The following is a 22267-nucleotide window of genomic DNA, read 5'->3' as shown; positions in this document are numbered from 1 at the left end:
CAGTGTCCATAAACGTCAAGTTTAGGGTCAAACAATTTAAACTTTTCCAATAATAATGATGTATCCGACTTAAACTTATCAAATTATCATTGGTACTAATTTGTCAACTTTTAATGTCACGTACGATAACATTATCTCACAGAACAAGGAATTAAACGAAGATTAAGGAATTAAAAAAATAAAATAAAAATAGGATAACAAATAATTAGTTGATACAACAATAAAAACAGTGATACTTTAAACACACACACGCACACACATACAAGACGTTGCGTGAATAACACACAATGTGTAATACACAGAAACAATGGCCTTAGATAAATTATCGACATAAATATTGGCCCCAATTTAGGGAAGAAAAAAATGTATTTTTCTATTTCCGAATACCAAAAAAAAGAGTAAAAAAAAGTTTATATAATTACCTTTATTGTTTTGTACATTTAAATGCTTTAGTCGAGACAATCTTATATTAAAACATTTCAAGGAAATTTATAAAAGGCTTGCAGAAACAAAACACACACAAAACTGTGAAGTGTAAAGCAAAACAAAATCCACACATTGTGAGAGTTGGTCGGTGCCGTTTTCAATTTCCATTGGCACTTACATATAATAAAAGTTGTTCCTGTCAGTCGGCAGTTTCCTGCTTTTATGGCGGGACGCAGGATAAAATATTTAGGTAGTTTTGAACCCTGTACATCAGCTCAACTTAGGGAAGCGTTGGTAGTGATAAGCTTGTAATAAGCTGCTTCCAAATCCATAAGTTCCTCGTGGGTTCCTTGTTCAATCACTTGGCCTAAACAAGCAAAATGCATAAGTTATAATTCACAATTCTTAAACATTTCAAAGTGACAGAGACGATTTGACAAGTGTGTCAGTTGATAACAACCTGCTGCAGTCTGGAATTAGAACAAAATTCAACTGTTTCGACAAACAATACAGTCCCAAGACATGCCTCATGGGCCAACTTGACTTTTCCGCTATTTAGGTTAAGGAACAAAAGCCAATGGAGGCATACGTTTTGACATTACAATGTATCTAACAGCTCTCAAATGTATTTGCATTTTAAACAAAAACTAATAATACGCGACAAAATGTATTACTTAACCTAACACTATACTATAGGAGCTCTACATTGAGCTACCACTGGAAAAACAACAAAAGCACTTCATCATACACGCATTGAAGGCACAATCTATATTTTAGTAGGGTCGGTAAAAGGTCATTTAACGTAAAGTGGTTTTTAATCATTTCGGTGCTAGAACCCCTTAACACTGTCAAAAAAAAAGTATAAACTGACAGGAATCCTTCAATTTAATTTTACTGCTTTTTACATAACCAATGGGGTTCGGTGTATATTATTCAATAATGTGTATATTATCCATACTAAAACTTTCCCTAAAAGCCAAAAGAGCCTTTGTGTTGAAACCCTATTTCAAACTCCCTGCTTTGGTGTACGCCAGGTTAAGAACCCCTGAGTGAGTATTATATTACCTTGTGATATCACGGCGATTTTGTCAGCGTTGCGGATTGTTGAAAGTCTGTGTGCGATGACGACACAAGTACGTCCCTCTCTCGCCCGGTCCAAGGCTTCCTGCACAATCTGCTCACTCTCTAAACAATATTATACAAGATTTTAATGTTAACTAGATTGGAAAGCAGAACTAACACACTGTTTTAATGTCTATACTAGTGTACAGTCCCTGTATCTTTAGCAAAATCCCGACTTTAAGCCAACAAGATTAGAAAACTGAGTTAACACACTGGTTTAGCAGTAATACTAGTGAACCATCTGGATAATTAGGGTACAAAGTTAGAATGTTAACTAGATTGGTAAACACAACTAACACACTGTTTCAATGGTTATAGCCTACTAGTGTACAGTGTTGCAAATCGGTCTTATATCTTTAGCATGAACCCGACCCCAAACCAACAAGATAAGACAGATTAGAAAGCTTATTTAACATACTGGTTTAGCGGCATTACTAGTGTAGCATTTGGACAGTTAGGATACAAGGTATATGTAAAGTGCCCCAAAATTGTGGACCGGCCATATATTTTAGGGCCAAAAAACGACCCTAACTACAAATCATTTTAGCGCGTTAACGGCTGTACACAATAATTCAATATACATTGCAACTTAGATATGGAAAGTTTGCAGCATTGCGCATTTTCAAAGAAATACAAACATCGAAATAATACGAATTTGTTTTTGTTGCAATATTACCTGTGTCAAGAGCGGAAGTAGCTTCATCAAGAAGAAGAATCCTCGGATTTCTTACGAGAGCTCTTGCTATAGCAACCCTCTGCTTCTGCCCTCTTGATAACTGGTCGCCTTTGTCACCAACACTCGTCTCATAACCCTGAGATTAAAACGTTTGATAGAATATTTCTCTCTTCATGCTGTTATATTGTATATAAACAAAAATCCAAAAAACGTCCAGTTTTATTCATAAGAATAACCGGTGTTCTTATTACTTGTTACAAAAGAATCAAGTCGTTGCAATTTCAGATTTGTCGTAAACGACGAACGCTTAGACATGGAACATTGTATTGTGCAAAGCTTATGCCATAAAGCTGAACCAGATTTTCCTCAAGGGCAATATTAAAAGGAAAGAATATCTTTGTAAATTTGATAAATCAAGCAGACAACACAGACATTTCAATTGGTAACAAATGAATACGTGAGTAATCTTTTGGTTACTCCGACATACTCAATAGCACCAGTAGGAACTCAATTAAAGAAATATTTTTTGTAAAATTGCAGCGTGACTTACATCTTTCAAAGCAAGAATGAACTCATGCATGTTGGCGAGCTTTGCTGCTCTCTCTACGTCTTCCTCTGGAACGATACGGGAATTATCGCCATACACGATATTATCGCGCACCGATCCACCAAAAAGAACCGGTTCCTGCGATACGATTCCGATTTTGCTTCGTAGAAATGAGACGTTGGTTTGCTTGGTATCATGACCGTCCACAAACTGAACAAATAACAAAGGTTTAAAATAAAACATACGCCAATATACAACCCTGTGAAGTTTCATTTCATTATAGGCAACTTGCAAACTGCCTTAAACCAACAAAATATATAACAATTAAATACACAACACTTCGTCTCTGAATAAATGCTAAACAAATAAAAAATAGTGACCAAGTAACTGCTTGGGAACCAAAGTAAAGTCGATTCAGTGTCATAGTATCATTGTAGAAGCATCGAGCGAATATAAGAGACCTTATAGGTCGAAACAGTGTGCACTGTCTTCTTATCATTTATTGGCTCCATACTTTTGCATTAATACCGTGACACTGAGCCACTTTGGTTCCCCCAGCAGTTGCTTGTCTATTGTGAGACAGTTTCCTCTGTGGTTTATGCCGAGTTAAGGTATCGCACAGATAAAGTGGGATAATTTATTGGCTTGATGTTTTATACAATACTAAAGAAAACTAAAAAAAAATCACAATTGGTCTTACCACTTGACCTTCGTCCGGATCGTAAAACCGCTCCAGTAGCTGAACGCTGGTACTTTTACCGCACCCGCTCTGTCCCACCAGCGCCAAAGTCTGACCAGGTTTGATGGAGACGTTCAAGCCTCTTAGAACTGTTATGTCGGGACGCGTCGGGTAAGTGAAAAGGCAGTCTTTGAACACGATGTCCCCGCAGAAGTTGCTCTGCAAAGAAACAATACTTATTATAGAACATGTAGTTTAGATATACATATAGCAAATGATAAAACGACCTCAGGAGCATTGTTAGTAGAAATGCACTACAATTTATTTACGCGTGTCTTTAACACACAAGTCCCGCATTACAAACATGATTTCCTTACTTTTCGATTAAACCATATCATGTTTAAACCCATTTAAGATCAAATCAATGTTGAAAACGTTTTTCACTGTCTATCCCAGGGCTTTTTTACTCATTGTCATAGAGTCATAATGCAAACTATGGTTTTTACATAAAGTATTTTATTCACGTAAATTTGTATTTAATAAGTTCGGCAGACTCACCCATTGGTCTCCATCCGGGCTGTAAGAATCAATTGGTGGGATTCGATCCAGAAGTTTAAAGATGCGAGCTGCTGAGGTTTTGGCTTTGGCATAATCCGGGGCATAGTTCGAAGCTCTTCCTAATGCTGTACCACCAAACACTATGGCAGAAAACACTCTGCGAAAAACATAAAAAAGTTAGATTTACACGACGGTTGTATTGTTTTAACTTATCCCTCTCAGCAAATACACATGTTTTTAAATCGACAAATAGATTGAGATCAACTGTAGCAACGGTATCAGACTTAAACTGGTTTAAAATTGGAACATGAACCCGAAAGTACAAGTCTAAAACCTGAGCGAAACCCGATTTAAAAGACAAGCTCAAATTAGGCCCGGAAGTAGGTGAAATTGTGTGACAATTGAGGTCTAGTGTTAAGTCAGGCCTGAATAAAACCTATTTTAATTAAACTCAGACCCAAACCCGACTTACAACTCTCAACGGGATTGTCATTGCCGTTAAATCGTTAGTAGTGATGAACAATATGGACCATGCATATAACTTTACCTTATTTATCTTAAAACAATTTCAATATTGTTTGTTAACTCAAAACTGTGCAAAGCTTTGGTTCTATAAACGTTTGAAAAGTTTAAATAAGCTATTGCTGCCAGGCACAGTATAAAGTTTATGTAGAGCTCCTCTGGCAAATGTATTTTTTTATTACGACGTTTCGACGTCCTATAGAGGTCATTTAAAAAAGTTTCTTTCTTACCGGAAGACGTATTGAAATTCCATCTCTCCTATAGCGACCAGATACCCACCAAATCGGAAGGAGGCAGCGTATGCGAAAAATATGATGGAGTTTGCTATCCCGAATGTAATTCCATACACCATGGCGTTGTATTTTCCCTCCCTTAACACATATGACTTAATAAGCACATTTAAAGCAACAAAAGTAACAGTGCTAGTTCGTGAGTGATTCGTTGTATGGCAGGACACAATACAGCAGTGGTTCCCAACCAGGGAGGAATTTACTTTAATTTTTACATGTGGTTTGTAAATAGATACTTTAGCTGTGGGAATATAACCTGTGAAGTTGATAAAAGACCCAAGTTTAAATAGTCTTCGTACGGTCTACTATGTAGTATATTAGAAAGGAATAAAAATGTTTTAAATTGTTAAGTGAGCAACTCGTCGAGAAAGGTTAGGAACCACTGCAATACAGTATACGCTGCATAAGAAACGTATGATGATCCATCATGAAAGTGTTATTGATTACAACGACAATACAATATGCATTTCAGAAAATAATAACCATGCTTCTTCAGCATGCGTTTTACTTTAAATCCTCTGCAGATCCTTTCAACAACCGTAGAAAAAATTAAATTTTAATCACTTTTTAACCAGGCCTAAGCTTACTTGTAAGGTCCTTCCAGAACAGTGTTATATTGTTCAGTGAAATACAACTCCTTGTTCAGCGACGCAACGGTCCGAATACTTTCGATTGCCTCTGATACAACCTAAAGAAAAAGGATAAAAATAACACATTGTAATCTGCTGTTTGGGTTACACAAATGCGTTCTCCTGTTATTATAGTTAATCGAAGGGTGATAGCGTTCTAATAATTTGCCCATTTTGTTCTGTATGCAATAACTATATAACACAAGGATAGTACACAACAATTGTCGCATTTGTGGTTCAAGAATCCAAATATTGGGTATTTATTGCATTATTCCAACTTTTGTAGAGTTAAGCAAGGTAAAAGTCCTAATACTCGGAAAGAAAACACTAGCAATATTTTTAAAAAACAATTTAAAGTGGCAAACCGATTCGATTTTCGCTGCACATATACTTTTGTGTTGCAATAACTTGCTCAGAAAAAAAACAATTTTTTCTATCCATACACTTTGCACATAAGGGTCTGTGTAAACTTAGACTCTCGTCGAACATGGACTTTATTGTTCAGAAACAACAAAACGTTCTTATACTATTATTAAACAACAACAGAAACAAAAATTGTACCTTTGAAGCTTCCTCTAGTGATTCCTTATCTCTTCTGGCGCTCCCAGTCATTAAACGAGCTTGGATCAATCCTGACATCACAATAAGTGGGAGGAACGCGACCACCACAAACGCTAACATCCAACCGAAGTAGAAGGCGATAATAAGAGCGCTTCCAATACTGGCCATTGCTGAAACGATGATCCCGATTTGTCCACCAGTTGCCTAAAGTAAAAATGTTTGACTTTAATGAACTCAAAAGAAAATAACCATTTAAGCGTTTGTATTTTTATTTGAACTACCTATAAGTTTGTAAGTAGTGTCCAAAGGATGATCTAGATTTATGGCAATCGGAGTAAAAATAGTCATTCAATAAAAGTGTTCTTTATTTATTAAAACTAAACAAAGCAATAATTAAGACAGTATAGACATGGAACTACATCCGTCTGAGATACTTCGTTTCAGTTTCCAAGCCTTTTATACAACCCAGAAAACCCAGAAAAATTTTTCACACGACTCTTACCCCTTTAACCATCGCAGCATCAGTAGCCAATCGAGCAGACAGAGCACCGGGATTGTTCCTATGGTCGTCATACCAACCAATGTCCTGTCTCAACATCGCTTCAAATCCCATCTTCCTCACACGACGAGTCAGAATCTCACCGGACTTGGCAAACATGTAGTTCTGCAGAAAATTTTCGTTTATTAGTCGAAGTTTTATCACTCTGTTGATGTAACTTTGTAGCCTCACAAGCTTGTAATCGTAGTTTTTGTGTGTTACCGATGCTTTTGTTGTTGTATAATAACATTGCGTTATGCCGTTATCTTGATTAAGGCGTCTTGTATCGAAAACGTCGGTTGTTTATAATAAAACTGCTAGGATATCAATACTCGTTTATATGTATGTATTTGCAACGTTAGACAGTTCCTTGAAAGCATTAAGTCAGAAAAAGGCCTTAGTACAGGATTCAACAAAGGAATAATTGTCACATTTTTCAAGTTTTTTATGTCAAGTCATACACAAAGTTAAACCTACAAAGTGATAAGAGCATTTCCTTACCAAATTTGATCAAATTTAATGTGGTTAACACACTGGACAAGTAATCAGCTGTCAGTTAATTACCACAAGTTTGCCAACGTTTAAGTAAAATCGAAGTTTGTTTTGCTTGCCTGTAGGAAATAGGTGAAAAACGAAATGATGGCAATTCCGACGAATAGAAGAGCGTAAAAGTTGACTCCCTTCTGTTGCTCCTCTATGGTGGGAAGAGAGAAGACCTGAGATATACATTTACAATAATAAATACCTTTATTATAGCTTTCCCATCTACTAAATAACTTACACACACAATGCACCTATCACTAAATGAACTGTTATTGGTATGCTCAAGATGACGTAAACATACACTATGACGTCAGATTTCTCCATGACGTAGGTTTAAACTAGGTAGAGACCATGACGTCAAAACATCCCTAAGTGACGTCAAATTTAAACTTGACAAAGACTATAAGGTGTGAAGTCAGACATTCGTTTTTGACCTTCAGATTTAAATTGACAAAGCTAATGACGTCAGACATCTTTCTTTAAAAACAAACTTTAACTTGGCAGAGCAGAAAACCTACCCCAAGTAACCCAGAGAAGAGAATTGCGAAGACTGGTTGAATCGCTCCGTTGACTGCCGATCCTATGGTTCCTCCCAAGATATACGGCCACTCGGTGGCGTTGAGCTTCATGATTCGACTGAGAGCAGCAGGTTCGATTTCCTCTTCTTCTTCCTCATCACTGCTTGAATCCTAAGTACATGGGATCTCAGTACCGATTTGCTTGATCAAATATAAAGTTGCCGGATGTTTGTAGATGGTCGATATGCGTTAGTAAATATGTAAAAGTTCTCTTAATCGTTTTATATTTTTTGTAAAATTCTTTGGTTAATTCAGCATGGATTTGTTGGTTTGTGTTTACAACAATTTTGGGTAGTTTAGAACAAACCTACTATTTGTCATATATCTTGTTTTTGGGCTAAGCAGCAACACTTGGTAAATCATTTCAGCTTTTTTGACCAACTAAAGTATATACCAGGTCCCATCAAAATGTAACTAACTTTACCATAGCTACTATAGCATCGGAAAACTTACATCACTGTCGCTCGAGTCGGAATCGCTGTCGGATTTTTTTCGTTTGAACTTCTTGGGTGGATTGGGAGTCGTTATTCCCATTGGAGTCATGTCCGTTCCTGAAATCTGTGAGGTGGCCCGTTTCCTTAAACTCCGTCTAAAAGAAGTAATTGTTATTCGCACTATATCTCTAAATGTTAATACTGTCGTTCATGCTTATTGCATTTGACTCTATTTAACCAACATATTGTACCGGTTTTCCAGAAGAAAACTTGCATTTCATTTATAACTTAAGTAGTGAACTCGAATTTAAACCGGTTATTCATAATAGCCGAAATTTTTTACGCCCCAAGAGTTTCAAAATTAATGCCAAGCGTCATATGTTTACGAAACGCCTTCTGCAAGATCAATGCTTTATATAAGGTATAAATACCTTAAGCTCCTCCGATGGCTGTGAGCAAAATCTGTGACGTGTTCAAGAGCGACTTCTGGTCCGTTTTCAAGGAATTCGCCTAAGAAAACAAGAAACAACATTACGAGTTTTGCCTACACTACATTAAAAAAAATTAGTAGAATAATCACAACCTTTCTCATCTCGATTTTCACTGTCGCTTCCCTCATCGGATGAACCACCTTCCTCTCCTCCTTTTTTCTTCGCTTTAGTGGTCTGGTGCAAAAAAAAACACAAAAACAAAGTTATTATATTTTACAAGATCATGAATCTGCGTTACATTTTAAAGACACATATACTCGAATAATTTCAGCATGTTCTGTAAGTTTGTTTATTGAGATAATTAATAAACAAATAGGTTAAAAAATAATTTCACAATAAATTTATCATGAGAATTATAAATAGTTACGCATGATTTAATAGTTGTCTGCAATAGAATTTAACAAACAAGTAATATTTTACAGGTTCTACTTCACTTTATTACCTGCAGGGTGACCAGTGTGAAATAAACCCCGTTATTCTTCATCAACTCATCGTGGGTTCCGCGCTCTACCGCCTTCCCGTGTTCGATTCCCACTATGACGTCAGCGTCACGGATGGTTGACAGTCTGTGGGCGACGATGACGGTGGTACGACCCCGTCTGACCTGCATATCATAGTTAGTTTTTTAAGTAAGTTCACTGTTAAGTACGTTTTTTTAAGTTAAGTCTTAAGTTGTGTTAGGGTAAGTGTTTTAGTGTTTAGTTGAGTTGAGTAGGTTTTTTAGGTTGAGTTGAGTGTATTTTCCTCAGTGGTAAAGCCCGTAGCATAAAGTCTAACTTTAGTGCTATAGGACGCGAAAACGGTGAAGGTCACGAGCACAAATTCGATATGTGCTGCATTATGATCCCAGTGTTTTTGTTGAGCACGACAAATAGAGTTTTTTAAAAAAAAACATTAGCCGTTTTGAACCACAAAAGTTAGCGAAATAAGAAAACGACCAAGGGTTAAGCGCTATGCGTGTTGCCTCAACCAGCCAGGCATCGATTCACACCTTGCAGTATAGCTATTTTCACTGCACTCATAAAAACTAACTTACCATGCAGCTATACTTCTCAAAAAAAATCTATTATACGATTGTTAAACAACATTCAAAAACCGTTAATAAGTTGTCTCACCTTATCCAATTCATGCAGCACCATTGCTTCACTTGTCATATCGAGCGCCGAGCAAGCTTGATCAAGCAACAATATCTTTGGGTTTCTGAGTAAAGCTCTCGCTATAGCAATCCTCTGCTTCTGTCCTCCACTGAGATGACCTCCACCCGTGCCAACGTCCGTCTTGAATTTCTGCCAAGCAACAAAGTAATTTTTCAAAAAAAATCCTTTGTGTGTTCTTGACGGTATTTTTTTCAACATAGGTGCACAATAACAGTCACAAAACATGTCCCCAAAAAATTGGGTGCATTACGGGGAATTGCAGCATTAGTCCTGAAGAGTGCATTGGGGGGGGATAAAGCAAAACTACTAGGAAGGCGTTGCTACGTAGCCTGGCCTTAAATTAGATAAAAGCAGCGGTTCCTAAAATACGGTAAGCAATAAGATTTTTGGTAAGACCGCTAAGAGTGAATTTTGTAGGTCTGACCGCATTTCAAATCAACATTACTTTACAACCCTGCAGTGACAGCATATTAAAAATACAAGTAAAACACACTTATAGCTTACATCAGGAAGATCCATGATAAAGTTGTAAGCGTTTGCTGCCTTTGCTGCTTGGATCACATCGGCATCAGACACGCCATCCCGTCCGAATTTAATATTCTCCTCAATACTGGTCGCGAACAAACTGGGTTCCTGCTGCACGACCCCAATCAGCTGCCTAAGCCATTGCGTGTTCAACGTTCGCAAGTCATGTCCGTCCAAGGTCACCTTAACGATATGTTGTTTTACCATCAAGGAGAGTTGAAGAGTAACCAAGAATAATATTGCAATCTATAAAGCTTAAAGGGAAACGTGAAAAATTAGTGTGTACAGAATAAATGAAAAAAAACTAATCTATCGGTTTATCGTCTCTGTTGAAAAGTCCCATTGAAAGTCGTTGTAAACAATCAAGGTAAGTTAAAGTGCAACCAAGAATACTACTTTGTATCTCGATTCTTAAACCCATGTTGGCGGTTTTGCAAGCGTGATGTTTAGGATAAAAGCGATGCAAAATTATTGCAAAAACCACATACAAAAACAAGGAAAATAAGTTGTAATGAAATAACAACAAATAACGAGAATACCTAACAATAACGAGAGTAACTAGCATATAGTGAATGGATTGTTACTGTGTTTGAACATAATACTTAAAAAATACGATAAATTTTACAAGTTTGCCTATGTTAACTATATTTCTAAATCAAGGTTATTGAAATATTCGTCTTATAGAGCCAGTATTGGCAAAACGACTAGTCCAAACATAGTGATATCTCTAACACAACAACCACATCTATCATATACCAAAACGAGGTTACCCTTTGGACCTACAACCAACATATTAAACACATGTTTAGTGCTAAATTACACATACCGCGAGATATCAAAGAAACAACTCTTGCAAACTTTTTGAAAGAAGACCCCAGTGTCAGTATCAGGGGTCATATTAATCTTTTTACTATCAATCGCAAAACACATGTTTAGATAAGCCATAAAACGTGTTAGTGATTAGAGTAACACAACTTTGTACATACCACGCCCTTGTCGGGGTCATAGAACCTCTGGGCTAACTGCAAAATAGTACTCTTTCCCATTCCACTTGGTCCAACCACTGCTGTTGTTTCACCAGCTTTAAAAGTTATTCTCAGGTCTTCTAAGATCTGAAAGGGGAACAAGATGTTACTGCTGTGTGCAAAGGTTGATATAGTATAAAGTTTGAATTTGCTTTGATCCAATATGGTTCTACATGTAAATCTACTAAAAGAATTCGGTACACGCCTTTAATAGACCTGGCGTACTATGAGCTACTAAAAGAAGTTTGAATCCAGTTTGAAAAAAAACAGTGAGCACTAGATGTAAGTTAGGAAATATTTCTCTAATCTAGGAACGTGCATCTAAAAACTGAGTTTCCGTTTGTAGTTACTAACGTTTCTGCTTAAGTCGAAATATACTTTTTTCAATTAGAAAACAGCAATCTTTAGTTAAATTCTTAAAATTGCATATTACAAAATCTCTGTAAAACCGTCTAGTATTTACAAAAAGTGTAAGAAAGTATTTTAACTGAAGCAAACGAAACCACAGCACTAATACATGATTTCCTATCAAAAAATTAACACATAAACTTTCTCTTTAGTTTCATTTACTAGCAATGGAAACTAAACAAAACATCATAAGGTTCTGACCTGTTGGTCGTCTCGACTCGGGTACGAGAAACCGACGTCATGGAACTCGATGTCTCCAACCACGTGTTCAAGCACGTGACCTGACGTAGAGAAGGGATCAATTTTTGATTCCTAACGAAACAAATTTCAAAAACAAATAAATAATACGAAATTATGTTGTACGATTATATAAAACACAATTTAAATCCGTTGTAATGCAGTTAAAATCTATTGTTATCCAAAATTAGTTTAGTTTTCGTCCCAAAATATATGTTTTTTCACAACGCATTTTTACAAACATTGACAAAAAATATATGAGCACAGGAATAAGATGAACTGACCCGTTCTATTATCTGAAACACGAGTGCGGCGGCGCTTCTTCCCACTGAGAAAGCTTCCAGATTCGGGGCGGCCTGACCAAGGTTGATGGCACCAACCAATACCGCAAAGAACACCTGTATACAATATTTGTGTAAGGAGTAGCCGCAGAATAGTGCTCAGCAAGACGTCAAGATGTTACGGTTTTAGGTGGAAAAAACAAAAAAATCTTTTTGGGGGAACTTACAGTCATCAGACGTCCAGGAGAGAAGTCAATATTGGGGTCGTGCACCAGTGAGGAGCCGTACCAGAATGCAAGCGCATAGCTGAGGAAGATCAAGCACCACATGTAGCCGGTAAAAAATCCCTGCGTCATTCCTTTCTTGATTCCTTGCTTCTCAGCTGCTTCCAGTTTCACCCCATATCTAAAAATGCAGTTCCGTTTTTTAAGTACAGTGAACTTTGGTAAGATCTATTGTAGATATGCTGTGTGTGTGACTGTTCTGTCAAAACTGAAGTAGCGGTGCTAAACTGGAGATTAAAGTGGACAACGTAATTGGACACATAAAATACCAATGTTTGTCGTTTTGTTTTTACCCAAACCCCTTGATAGTATGTCCAAACATTTCTTTTAAGTGCTTAAATAGCATCACCACATTGCTTATTCAACTATTAGAGACTGTTCGTTGGACCTGAAGTTATTGTGCAGAAAAACGATTACCTTGACATGAGACAAACATAAGCTCATAATACTGGTCTCATACAACAACCAATACTTAGAATATATTATGTATAAAATGGTGGGAGAACGTTAAGTCGAACTGAGGGAGAAACAAGCTGATGCATTGTTGTTTTCTGCAGTCAGTTTGGTTGTTTCATTTTGACTTTACCTTTCTACTTCTCGGTGTTCCCCTCCAAACGCCGCAACAGTTCTAATTGACGACAGAACCTCTTCAGCAACTCCACCAGCCGCTGCGTAAGCTTTTAGTTCCTTACTCGTCATGTTCGCAACAAACTATAAAAAACATGATATGTCAGGTTCAAAGAATGTAAAAAATGAAAATTCAAGCAAGTGACTGAGATAAACAAAACCTATTCAATTCTTAACTCTACGTGTTGAAATACGTTTAGTTAAGTAAAGCACAGTTTGCAACAAAACAAAGCATTGCAAAATAAAACAAAATATACAGCAGTTCAACAAATTTATAGAAACCAATGCCTTTAAAAAACAAATCAGCTAAAACGCAAAAAACGCAAATAAAAACAACTACACATACCCGTCCCATGAGAGCAGCACCAATTCCGAGCAATGGACTGATGGCCATAATCACTAAGGTCAGTTGCCAACCGTTAATAAAACCGACAACAATTCCACCAACAAAAGTTGTAATTCGCTGAATGAATACACTGAACTTGTCCGCTATTGCGTCACTGATCTTGTTCACGTCACTGAAAAAAAAAAATATCACAATCTTTAAAGGGATAAAAATGCAAAACACTAGTTTGTCATGGTTAAATGTAACTGATTGTTTAATATAATCCACCAGTTTAAGATTTTTTGGAACCCTAAACAAAGTCTCAAATCATTTGATGTTCATAGCTGAGTTCAACTTTATATATGATTTAAAACGTTATTACGAGTGTGTTTTATTTTTCACGGGAAACCTCTTTAAATTATAAAAGCACTGCAGCGTTTCTGGTCGTTTGGCCTTTCGTTTTGTATTTACCTTCGTTATCTATTGATAAAATCGACCGCGTCTAAAAAGGTTTGAATCGACCGCGTCTACAAGATTTAAACCTGCAAAAACGTCCTAAAGTATTTGGTAAGTTATTAATTCTTACGAGATTCGAACCAACGACTTTTTGTTTTTGGGATTGACTTAAGCACATCCGAAAGTTTAAACAGGTTTTACGTACTCGTTCATTCTCGTGTTTAACTCTCCCATGTGGTGAACGTCAAACCAACCGATTTCTTGCTTCATAATCGAACGAAAGAAAAGCTCCCGAATTTTACGAGTCTGTCTCGTTGAGGCAAGCACCCAGTTTCCAACCTAAAAATGCGAGTTTGTAAAAATATTATAATCAACAAATCGCAACAAGTCAATAAATAATTTTAAAACCTCTCAAATTATTTGGTAAGTCATTATTTTCATGGGGTTATAACCCAAAACCCAATGATATTTGAGTTTTACTCTGGCACAGTCTGTCTCGTTGAGGCGAGAGCTCAGTTTCCAACCTAAGGGCGGGTTGTAAAAAATATTAATCAATGCAGCTAGTCAGTAAAATATTTCAGGAGCCTATGTTGATATGTTCCAGGTTAATTGTTGCAAAATTTACGACTCCATTAGACAATTATCAGGTTTATTATTGCCATAGATTGTATTTAAGTTGATTGACGTAAGTGTTAAATTTAACTAGAATAAAACTCAATCTACGACTCAAAAGACTAATTCTTGAACGCATTTAAGCCACAGGTTGCATCTGATTGATATATAAGACGTGTTTAAGACAAGCGTTTAAACTAGTCCAGATTAAAACACATATAACATTGCAGATATCTGGTATGCTTACAAACTATAGGAACTGTATGTTGGTGGTAAATATTTGCTTTTTACCTGCAAGTATCCACATATTATCACGACGCAAGCAATAAACACGTAGTAGTAGCTGAAAACTTCAAGTTCACCTTCAACATCAATCGGTCTGCAAACAAATCCAATTGGTTAACTATGATTTTCAATGCGCCTGTAATATTTTTTCTTTGGATCAAATGTTTAGTGCTAGGAAGGCTCGAATCCAATGGGATTGGTTACTAAACGAGTAAACAATCAGAAAAATTTGTATCATCCTGTAGAATTTATGTTCACATTAATAAAACCTTAAAAGCTAAGCACTCCTGACAAATTTGATCATGCCAATGCAATTTGTAACTTTGTAAATTTGTAAGGTTTTTTATTTAACAAGCAACGATAATTGTTTTTTTTTTCTAAAGTAAAAAAAAGCTAACGGGATCTTAACCTGCAACGAATATTCCCATACAGTATAAGTGGTTAAAACCGTTCCATGGATTAGGAATACAGAACAATTAGGAAATTAGGAGAATTCTATTTAAAAAAAATTAAACAAGAATTTATAACTAAGCCGGATTTTTTTAAACAAACTTAGACTGAGACACGAAAAAGGGTTCGAGTCTTACTCAAGTCTCTCAGCGTCAGATAGGTTGGCCGGATCGATTCCCTGCGCCTCATAAGTTGCATTGATTTCTGCCTCTGTACATGTTCCGTTCGTTTCTTGAGTGCAAACGCTATAGTTGATGAAAGTGTCGATCATCTGCCCGAAAACTGCACACGCAAAAATTTTGATGTCTGTTTGGACGGTTCAATGCTAACATAACTTTGTTGTAAGTGTAAAAAGGCAAACATTCTAAATGTGAAATGCAGTATCAAAAGCAAGCCTTTCGCATTAAGTCTAAACAACAGTTTATTAATGATCAGCTTGCAATTAGGTAATGCCTTATAATCAGGGATGCCCATACCGATCTTATTTCTATGATTTGTCCTTATTTTAAAGGGCCATGTTATAGAAAATGTTATCATAGCTCATATAAATGAGTATAATTGAACAAAAACCTTTGTTTTGTTCAGTATAAAAACTTTTTTTTTTCGGTTGTCCTTATTTTGGGGTTCACGTCGATGGCAACTCTGTTTATAAGGCTTAAAAAACGCCAAAATTTTAAACACGTGAAAGGCTACACAAACGTTAACTGTTAGAATAGCTCTATAAACTTGTTAACTGTTAGAGTCAACAAATGACGCTGTGATAACCTATGGTCGGTTGCTGACCATAGGTCAAATAGGTTACTTGGGGTCATTTTGCAACTCCAAACATTAGCTAAACCTTTGAAAGATTACCAGTCATCATGAAAGGGAATGCAGCTCCATGGACCATTGCTCCAAAAGTTCCGACAACCATAAGAAGAACATCTGTACTTCCGGCATATGTGAACTAAAACAAGAAACGGAATATTTATACGCTAGTCCAGGGGTCGCTAAACTACGTCCCGCGGGTCATTTCATTCAGCTCCCTAAAGTACTTGAATTGGTTTGATAAAAATATGAAATGTGATTGTGAAACAAGAATGCATCAAGACCTTGACCTTCTGGTCTAAATCGCGTTGCGGAAACGCTACAACATAGCGAACAACAGATAATGCTGAGTTTAATGAAACAAACACAAGTGTTTTTTTTATTAAGACCGTTTTTATGTACCCTACACTGTGAGAAATATATGAGTTTATTTTCATAAAGACGACCTTTGGAATAAAATATGACTTGGACTTTTTCTATAGTACGACATATCGTTGTGCAGCTTACCAACTTGAAGAAGGGAACTTGCTCTATTTTCATTCGCTCTTCCTTCTTTTTCTTCTTCTTGCTTTTCTTCTTTTTCTTCTTACCTTTCCTGTAAAGTTTAGCACCACATAAAGTAAGTCAAACGGAGTTGGAACCTGACCACAAAAGGGAGCTGGAACCAGGTGGCATAGGCAGCCGAAAATTTTAGGTGAGGCCAAATAGATTCTGGTCCAATACCGCTTGCTTTATAACACAAGGCTTAGAAGGTGTCTTTACCAAACACATGGTTAAAAAAACTGCCAAAAAAATGTCGAAAACTGCGGTTCGACGGGCACGAATGGTAATAGCAAGGATTTATGTCTGCAAGAAAATGACTATTTGTGGGTTTTTGGCTTAATAGCAGTCAATGCCAGAAACTCACTGTTTAGGCCAAAGCCAGAACCCAGAAAGTACAAGCCAAAACGAGATCGATTTAAATTTTTATTAAATAGAACAAGAACCAGGACAAAAATTAATCGATTGAAATGTGACCTAGTGTAACGTTAGATTCAAATCAATCCCGTTTTACGCTAACTCAAACCAGAACCCGAGCTCAAACGCCAGGCCTCACTTACAACTACAAATTATCATAGTTGTGCTTTCAAACAAATTGTTTTAAATCTAAGGTTTTTACAAATAAAGTAATCTGTCATTCAAAAGCTTATCCGGAAAAGCAAGCAAACTGCCTGTCACGCAAAGTTGGTATGTGTTGTCACATAAAACCACTTATTGCTATAGAGACATTACAGAGCTCCTTGGTACAGGGGTTTTCCACATTTTGCTACTGAGGCGGTAAAACAGATGCTATTTGACAGTATCTTTTGGTGAAATTTTGATGTGAGGCGGCCAAGTCATGCTTTCAATCATTTGACCTTTATACCTACTTGGAATCTTTGAGTTTCCGCTGCTTCGCCATTACTTCCTCCAGTGACTTCTGCCTGCATATAAAATGAAATTTTCACCAACTGCAGCAAAATATGAAACCCAGCACTAAACTAATTTGTTATACATTATATTGGTGTCCTACAGTATATTGCGGAAATATATTTAAGGATACTAGAAGCATTTCGAATATTCTAAAGTGATCATTAAATGTAAAATCATCAAACCAATGGATGATATGCTTCAGAATGTGCACATACTGTTTAGACTTATATGGCCTCATCAATTGGCTGGCTACACTAGCCAATACGGCGTACATCTTGTCATCAGCTGCACGGATGAGACCTTATAGGTGGTAACAATGTGCACTTTGTGCAGCTTACTATCATCGAGTATGCTTTTTTTATTTACCTCACTAAAAAACGTGTATTTATGTCTGCAATAGCTAGCCAGTTTGTATTATCCTATACATTGAACGAACACACACCTATTCCTCACCAATATTTACATAGCAGTTCGATTTTTATGCGTCATGCCAATACACACTATGTAACAATCCTGAAAGTCCAAACCGCTTACCGCTGTGTGAAACGATGTCGTCACCACTACGCTTCTCTAGGCTAAAGGTCAGACACACAGAAGCCACAACTTTGCAGCACAAACAGGAAAACAGTTCCATCACATAGCCATCCAGATTTTAAATAAGTTTACAGCGCTCGTTACGCGACTTTACTACCCAAAAACTTTAGCTTCCTATCAATAAACCTTAGCTGTTATCATTTTATACGGGCTTGAACAAATTGACTCAGATCTACTGCAAACAACATATAACAGCTTTAAATAGTAAAGTTACCGAGCTACACATACGTGTGTGAAAAAGCGTGCGCGCTTAGGCCATTGCTGTCCTCTTTCCTGTGCATAATTACCAAGTGTCGTGCATTTTGTTTAAACCCTAATGTCAGCCATGTGCTCGTGTCGAATCGATATGCTTCATATGATAGGCATAACACTTACCCTTTGTCATTCTTGATGCCGAAATCAGGAGATTGTGACGACCGGTAGACATCGTTAAACTCTGTTTAAATACGAAAAACACGTAGAGGCTATTTTTAGGAAACTTATAATACATAACTTATAGAAAACAATTTTAGTAGAATGGTGTTATCTTTGTTAAGCAATATGGCAATAAAGTGTAGCTGGATCCTAAAGGCATCTCAACATAAGTCAGCTTGTAAGTAGCATATACCAACATATTCTGGCGTTTATTGACAAATCCTGGGTTGTAAACGTATTAGTCACGTTGACTAATTGTGTGCATACGCAACAACGCCTTATACCATTACTTTAGATTTTAGTCTATTTTATACAATATGCAACAGACCGACTTGGAAAACCACTGCAGCGTCAGTATGTTGAGCAGAAACCAACCTTTCTATCGATGCAGCATTACAGCAACATAGCAAATTTAAATTAAGTATGGCAAAATGCTTGCTGGCAGTGCACACAACAGAGTGACATAGGAGATTGCTTACCTGTCTCGTGGATATAGGCATCATTCGTGTACGAGCTACCCCTTCTGTACTCTCCATGCTGAGTAAAATCGGTCCCTTCGTCTTGTAGCGTATACTTCATAGTGTTGGTGCTAATTGCTTAGGCGGTAATTTATATTAACCACGCTGATTTAACGTAAATCCCCAGCTAGTTGATGCAGGGCTGAAAAACAAACAGTAGACAGGGTCGAGTAGATGCGAATGTCAAGATATAAAACACACCACGTTAAGTGCCTGTATACAAGTCAAATGTTTTTTTGAAATTGTGGTGCTTTCCAAACGGAACTGATACTTTCCATACAAGCAAGTCAGCTACTTACACTGGGGCAAGGGTCCATATGCTACTTCGGCAATCAAATACTAATATATAGCTGTACTTGCGTTTAAATGCTATTTTGTCAGGTCTCAGGTCTTTTGATAAAGAAGTAGCCTTAACCAAACTGTTCACTTTTGCTTAGTTTCAAAAATCGACGCAACTCTCACAAATATAAAACATCGAGCCAATACAAGATAACGCAACATTGAACTAAGGAAACGAAATCAAGTTTACAGCCTCTTATAGTTCAACCTTTCTGTGACGCTGTTTCGGGTTATTGGTCCAACATTAATATAAGGCATACATGTGAACGCCAATCATACACAACACGGGGCCGTTGAACCCATGTTAAACATTTACATTCGAGTTATTCGTAGTGCGTATATTGTATACCTAGCGTATGATTGCTGACGAGACGGCTGATGATTTGCGAGGTATAGGCCGTGTGTGTGTTGCAATAGCCACATTACACTCATAACTACTTAACGGTGCACTGACCTTTTCGCAATTTACTTCGGCGAATGCGCAATTTACAGGCAAACAAATGTTCCTGTGCGATAAAAAGACTGTTTTTTGTCATTCTTCTATTTATTTATTTTTTGGAATTATTGTTTACGATCTTTGACGTTAATGAAAGCAAATTAGTTTACAGTTGACGTCACAAAGTACACTTGTGGAATCCACTGTGCGCTTTTAAATTCAAATAACAAAACATACTAGTACGCAAAAAAGTAGTTTTGGGCCATTTTTGGAAGTTTTACACGTGTAACTGCATTTTTGAATTATTATCCTAACGACTATAGAAGCAAATCAAGTCATAGTTGACCGCACAAAGCACACTTAGAACCCACTTCCCGCTTTTAAATTCGAAAAATTAAAATTATCTACGCACTACTACGACAAAAAAAAACTGTTTTTTCCTGCAAATCAGTTGATCGTCTTTAACTCATTGACTCCTTAAGCGCGCACAAGAGAACAAAGTCCGTGCACTTACTACGTAGTTTCCTGTCTATAAAGCATTCATAGCAACCTGTAGTTCACCTTTTATACACAGGCTCGAAAATTCCATTCCAAGAAGTTGTGTACAAAAAGGGCTGAAGCGTTTTTCGTGTGGAATAATGTTTAAGTGTTTCTGCTTATCGTCGCAACTGGCAAACACCGCAATACATGTGTTACTCACTGTGCACTTATGAGAATCGTCGCAAGTCATCGGCCCAGGTTCCGCTTGATGGGGCTCGATAGGTGAAGGACCTCGCGGACGTTGAACTTTGGCACAGTGACGGGCGCACTGCAATGTAATAGGATTAATTGATAAAAAAAAACTAATTGTCGATTAGCAAAGTAAACCTAAGGCAGTTGTTTGGGTTCATTTTCTCACTACATACGTTCAAGAAAATATTCACATAAACCCCATGCATTACGTGTAGTCAAAAATGTTTTTAAGAATTCATGTCGCAATAAGCGTCTTAAAAGTACAAAGGTTTAAAAAATATTTTTTGCGCATCTTTGGTTCATCAATGTTTTAAATCAAACACGAGATTAACATCAACGGTATTTATAGAACAAAAAGTTAAAAAATGGATAGTGTGTTATTCTTAATTTGTATGGTATAAATAAAACTATAAACGTACTTAAACGCTTTAACTTAATGCCAGTGTTGATATCAAAAATGTATGCGAATTATCGCAGCCAAGCGTATTTGTGTTTACGCCGGTTTGTATGGTGCTAACATTTGAATGTTTGAATCGAAACTGAAAAACAAACATTGCTGCTAGATGCCTCATATGCCCAATAGCAGATTTTATTTTTCAACGACTTTGCCAGATTTTGTGTGATAAAAAAATCTATAAATTAGTTTATTTGTTATCGCTGTTAGATTAAAAGATTGTAAATCAAATGTTTTAAAGCAGTGAACGAAATGTTATATGAAAAGACATTTGCACCTAATTATGAAATTATTTTTTGAAAATTGTCTACATGAAATTATTTATCTATGTATTGTTTTCATTTGTCTGCGTGCTATTAGCCGTGTTTTCGGCAGCGTTTTTGTGATGCAATTCAACGTCATTGCTGGCTAACAAGGCGTCAAGGCAAAAAGTCGCCTGCGGTTAGTCTGTGACGTCATAATCACTCAACCATAAAGGGGTCGGTGCTTGGCAACTGAGCGCGTGCACATAACATGTTTTTGCTTTCGTATAAAGCACGTCGACTTGTCCATCAAAACAGCTTAAGCTGAGCCGTGCGTTTTGTCATGTAGAGAAGTTTGACAAACGGTCATTGACACGAACTGCTTGAAATCGGAATTGAAACTGGTATATAATGCTACAGGTAAAAGAATAGCAAAATAAATTACTTTTTGGAATCGACAGAAAAATTTTATCCCACCAACAAGAAATGCAAACATTGTGCAAATTAGAAATGTTTCCTGTGCATAAGGATCCGAAATTAAAATATAATTAGATATTTTAAACACTTGTAGTATATTATAGAATCACGAGTAATCAAACACTCAGTAGGAGAGATGGACAAAATAACAGACTGAAAACTTTAATACATAAAATAACTTCAGACTTGTCAAAGTTTTTAGTCTACAATTTCTTGCAGAATAAAAAATGCACCCACAATCTACAAAGTTACACACTGATTATAGCATTGCAATAAATTTATGACCATACAAATATCTAATAGAGTCAACAACACTGGTTGAACAATAATTAATATTTCCACATGTATTTGCCGAACTTAATGTAATTATTATGTAACAGATCATTTTATTTTTTATTAGTTCACTAATCCGTACCAACCAAGTCGTCAACAAAACCTGATCAGTAGCGCCATCAGTGGCTGATTGCGGTTCAAACCGGTTTCTCAAGTTTTAGCTGGCGAGTAGTGTAGTAAAACAAACATGCAATCACATGCGT

At 36.7% G+C, this 22267-nt stretch overlaps 1 protein-coding gene across 2 annotated transcripts; it reads right to left on the bottom strand.

The window, feature by feature from the left end:
• Positions 1 to 96: 96 nt before the first annotated feature.
• Positions 97 to 20631, bottom strand: LOC145220697 (bile salt export pump-like). Of its 2 annotated transcripts, XM_080087932.1 has the most exons (33): positions 20527 to 20631; positions 19013 to 19193; positions 18495 to 18555; positions 17483 to 17536; positions 16581 to 16668; positions 16119 to 16212; positions 15404 to 15548; positions 14823 to 14910; positions 14125 to 14258; positions 13485 to 13656; positions 13098 to 13222; positions 12455 to 12632; positions 12231 to 12344; positions 11911 to 12021; positions 11263 to 11388; positions 10256 to 10459; positions 9710 to 9880; positions 9037 to 9198; positions 8687 to 8768; positions 8535 to 8613; positions 8123 to 8258; positions 7610 to 7780; positions 7160 to 7264; positions 6513 to 6674; positions 6011 to 6214; positions 5408 to 5508; positions 4761 to 4901; positions 4009 to 4165; positions 3472 to 3669; positions 2775 to 2981; positions 2225 to 2360; positions 1492 to 1611; positions 97 to 793 (listed from the first exon to the last, which is right to left on the bottom strand). In XM_080087932.1, the coding sequence occupies exons 2-33, from the start codon at positions 19110 to 19112 to the stop codon at positions 702 to 704; spliced, it is 4218 nt and encodes a 1405-aa protein (XP_079944058.1). In that variant the 5' UTR covers positions 19113 to 19193; positions 20527 to 20631; the 3' UTR covers positions 97 to 701. The 2 variants fall into 2 exon arrangements, with proteins under 2 accessions (XP_079944058.1, XP_079944059.1); XM_080087933.1 differs by lacking the exons at positions 18495 to 18555; positions 19013 to 19193; positions 20527 to 20631 and adding an exon at positions 18060 to 18332.
• Between the last annotated feature and the right edge of the window lie 1636 nt (positions 20632 to 22267).

Source organism: Phallusia mammillata, chromosome 3 (genome assembly GCF_965637545.1).
Source record: "Phallusia mammillata chromosome 3, kaPhaMamm4.hap1.1, whole genome shotgun sequence".
Classification (NCBI taxonomy): Eukaryota; Metazoa; Chordata; class Ascidiacea; order Phlebobranchia; family Ascidiidae; genus Phallusia; species Phallusia mammillata.
This window is presented reverse-complemented; position numbering and strand designations above follow the sequence as displayed.

Coding starts and splice junctions, on each gene's coding strand:
- LOC145220697 (XM_080087932.1), bottom strand. CDS start 19,112: ATGAAGTATACGCTACAAGACGAAGGGACCGATTTTACTCAGCATGGA. Junction 17,537..18,494: donor GGCATCAAGAATGACAAAGG/GTAAGTGTTATG, acceptor TTTTATATGCAG/GCAGAAGTCACTGGAGGAAG. Junction 3,670..4,008: donor GCCCGGATGGAGACCAATGG/GTGAGTCTGCCG, acceptor GTTTCTTTGCAG/AGCAACTTCTGCGGGGACAT.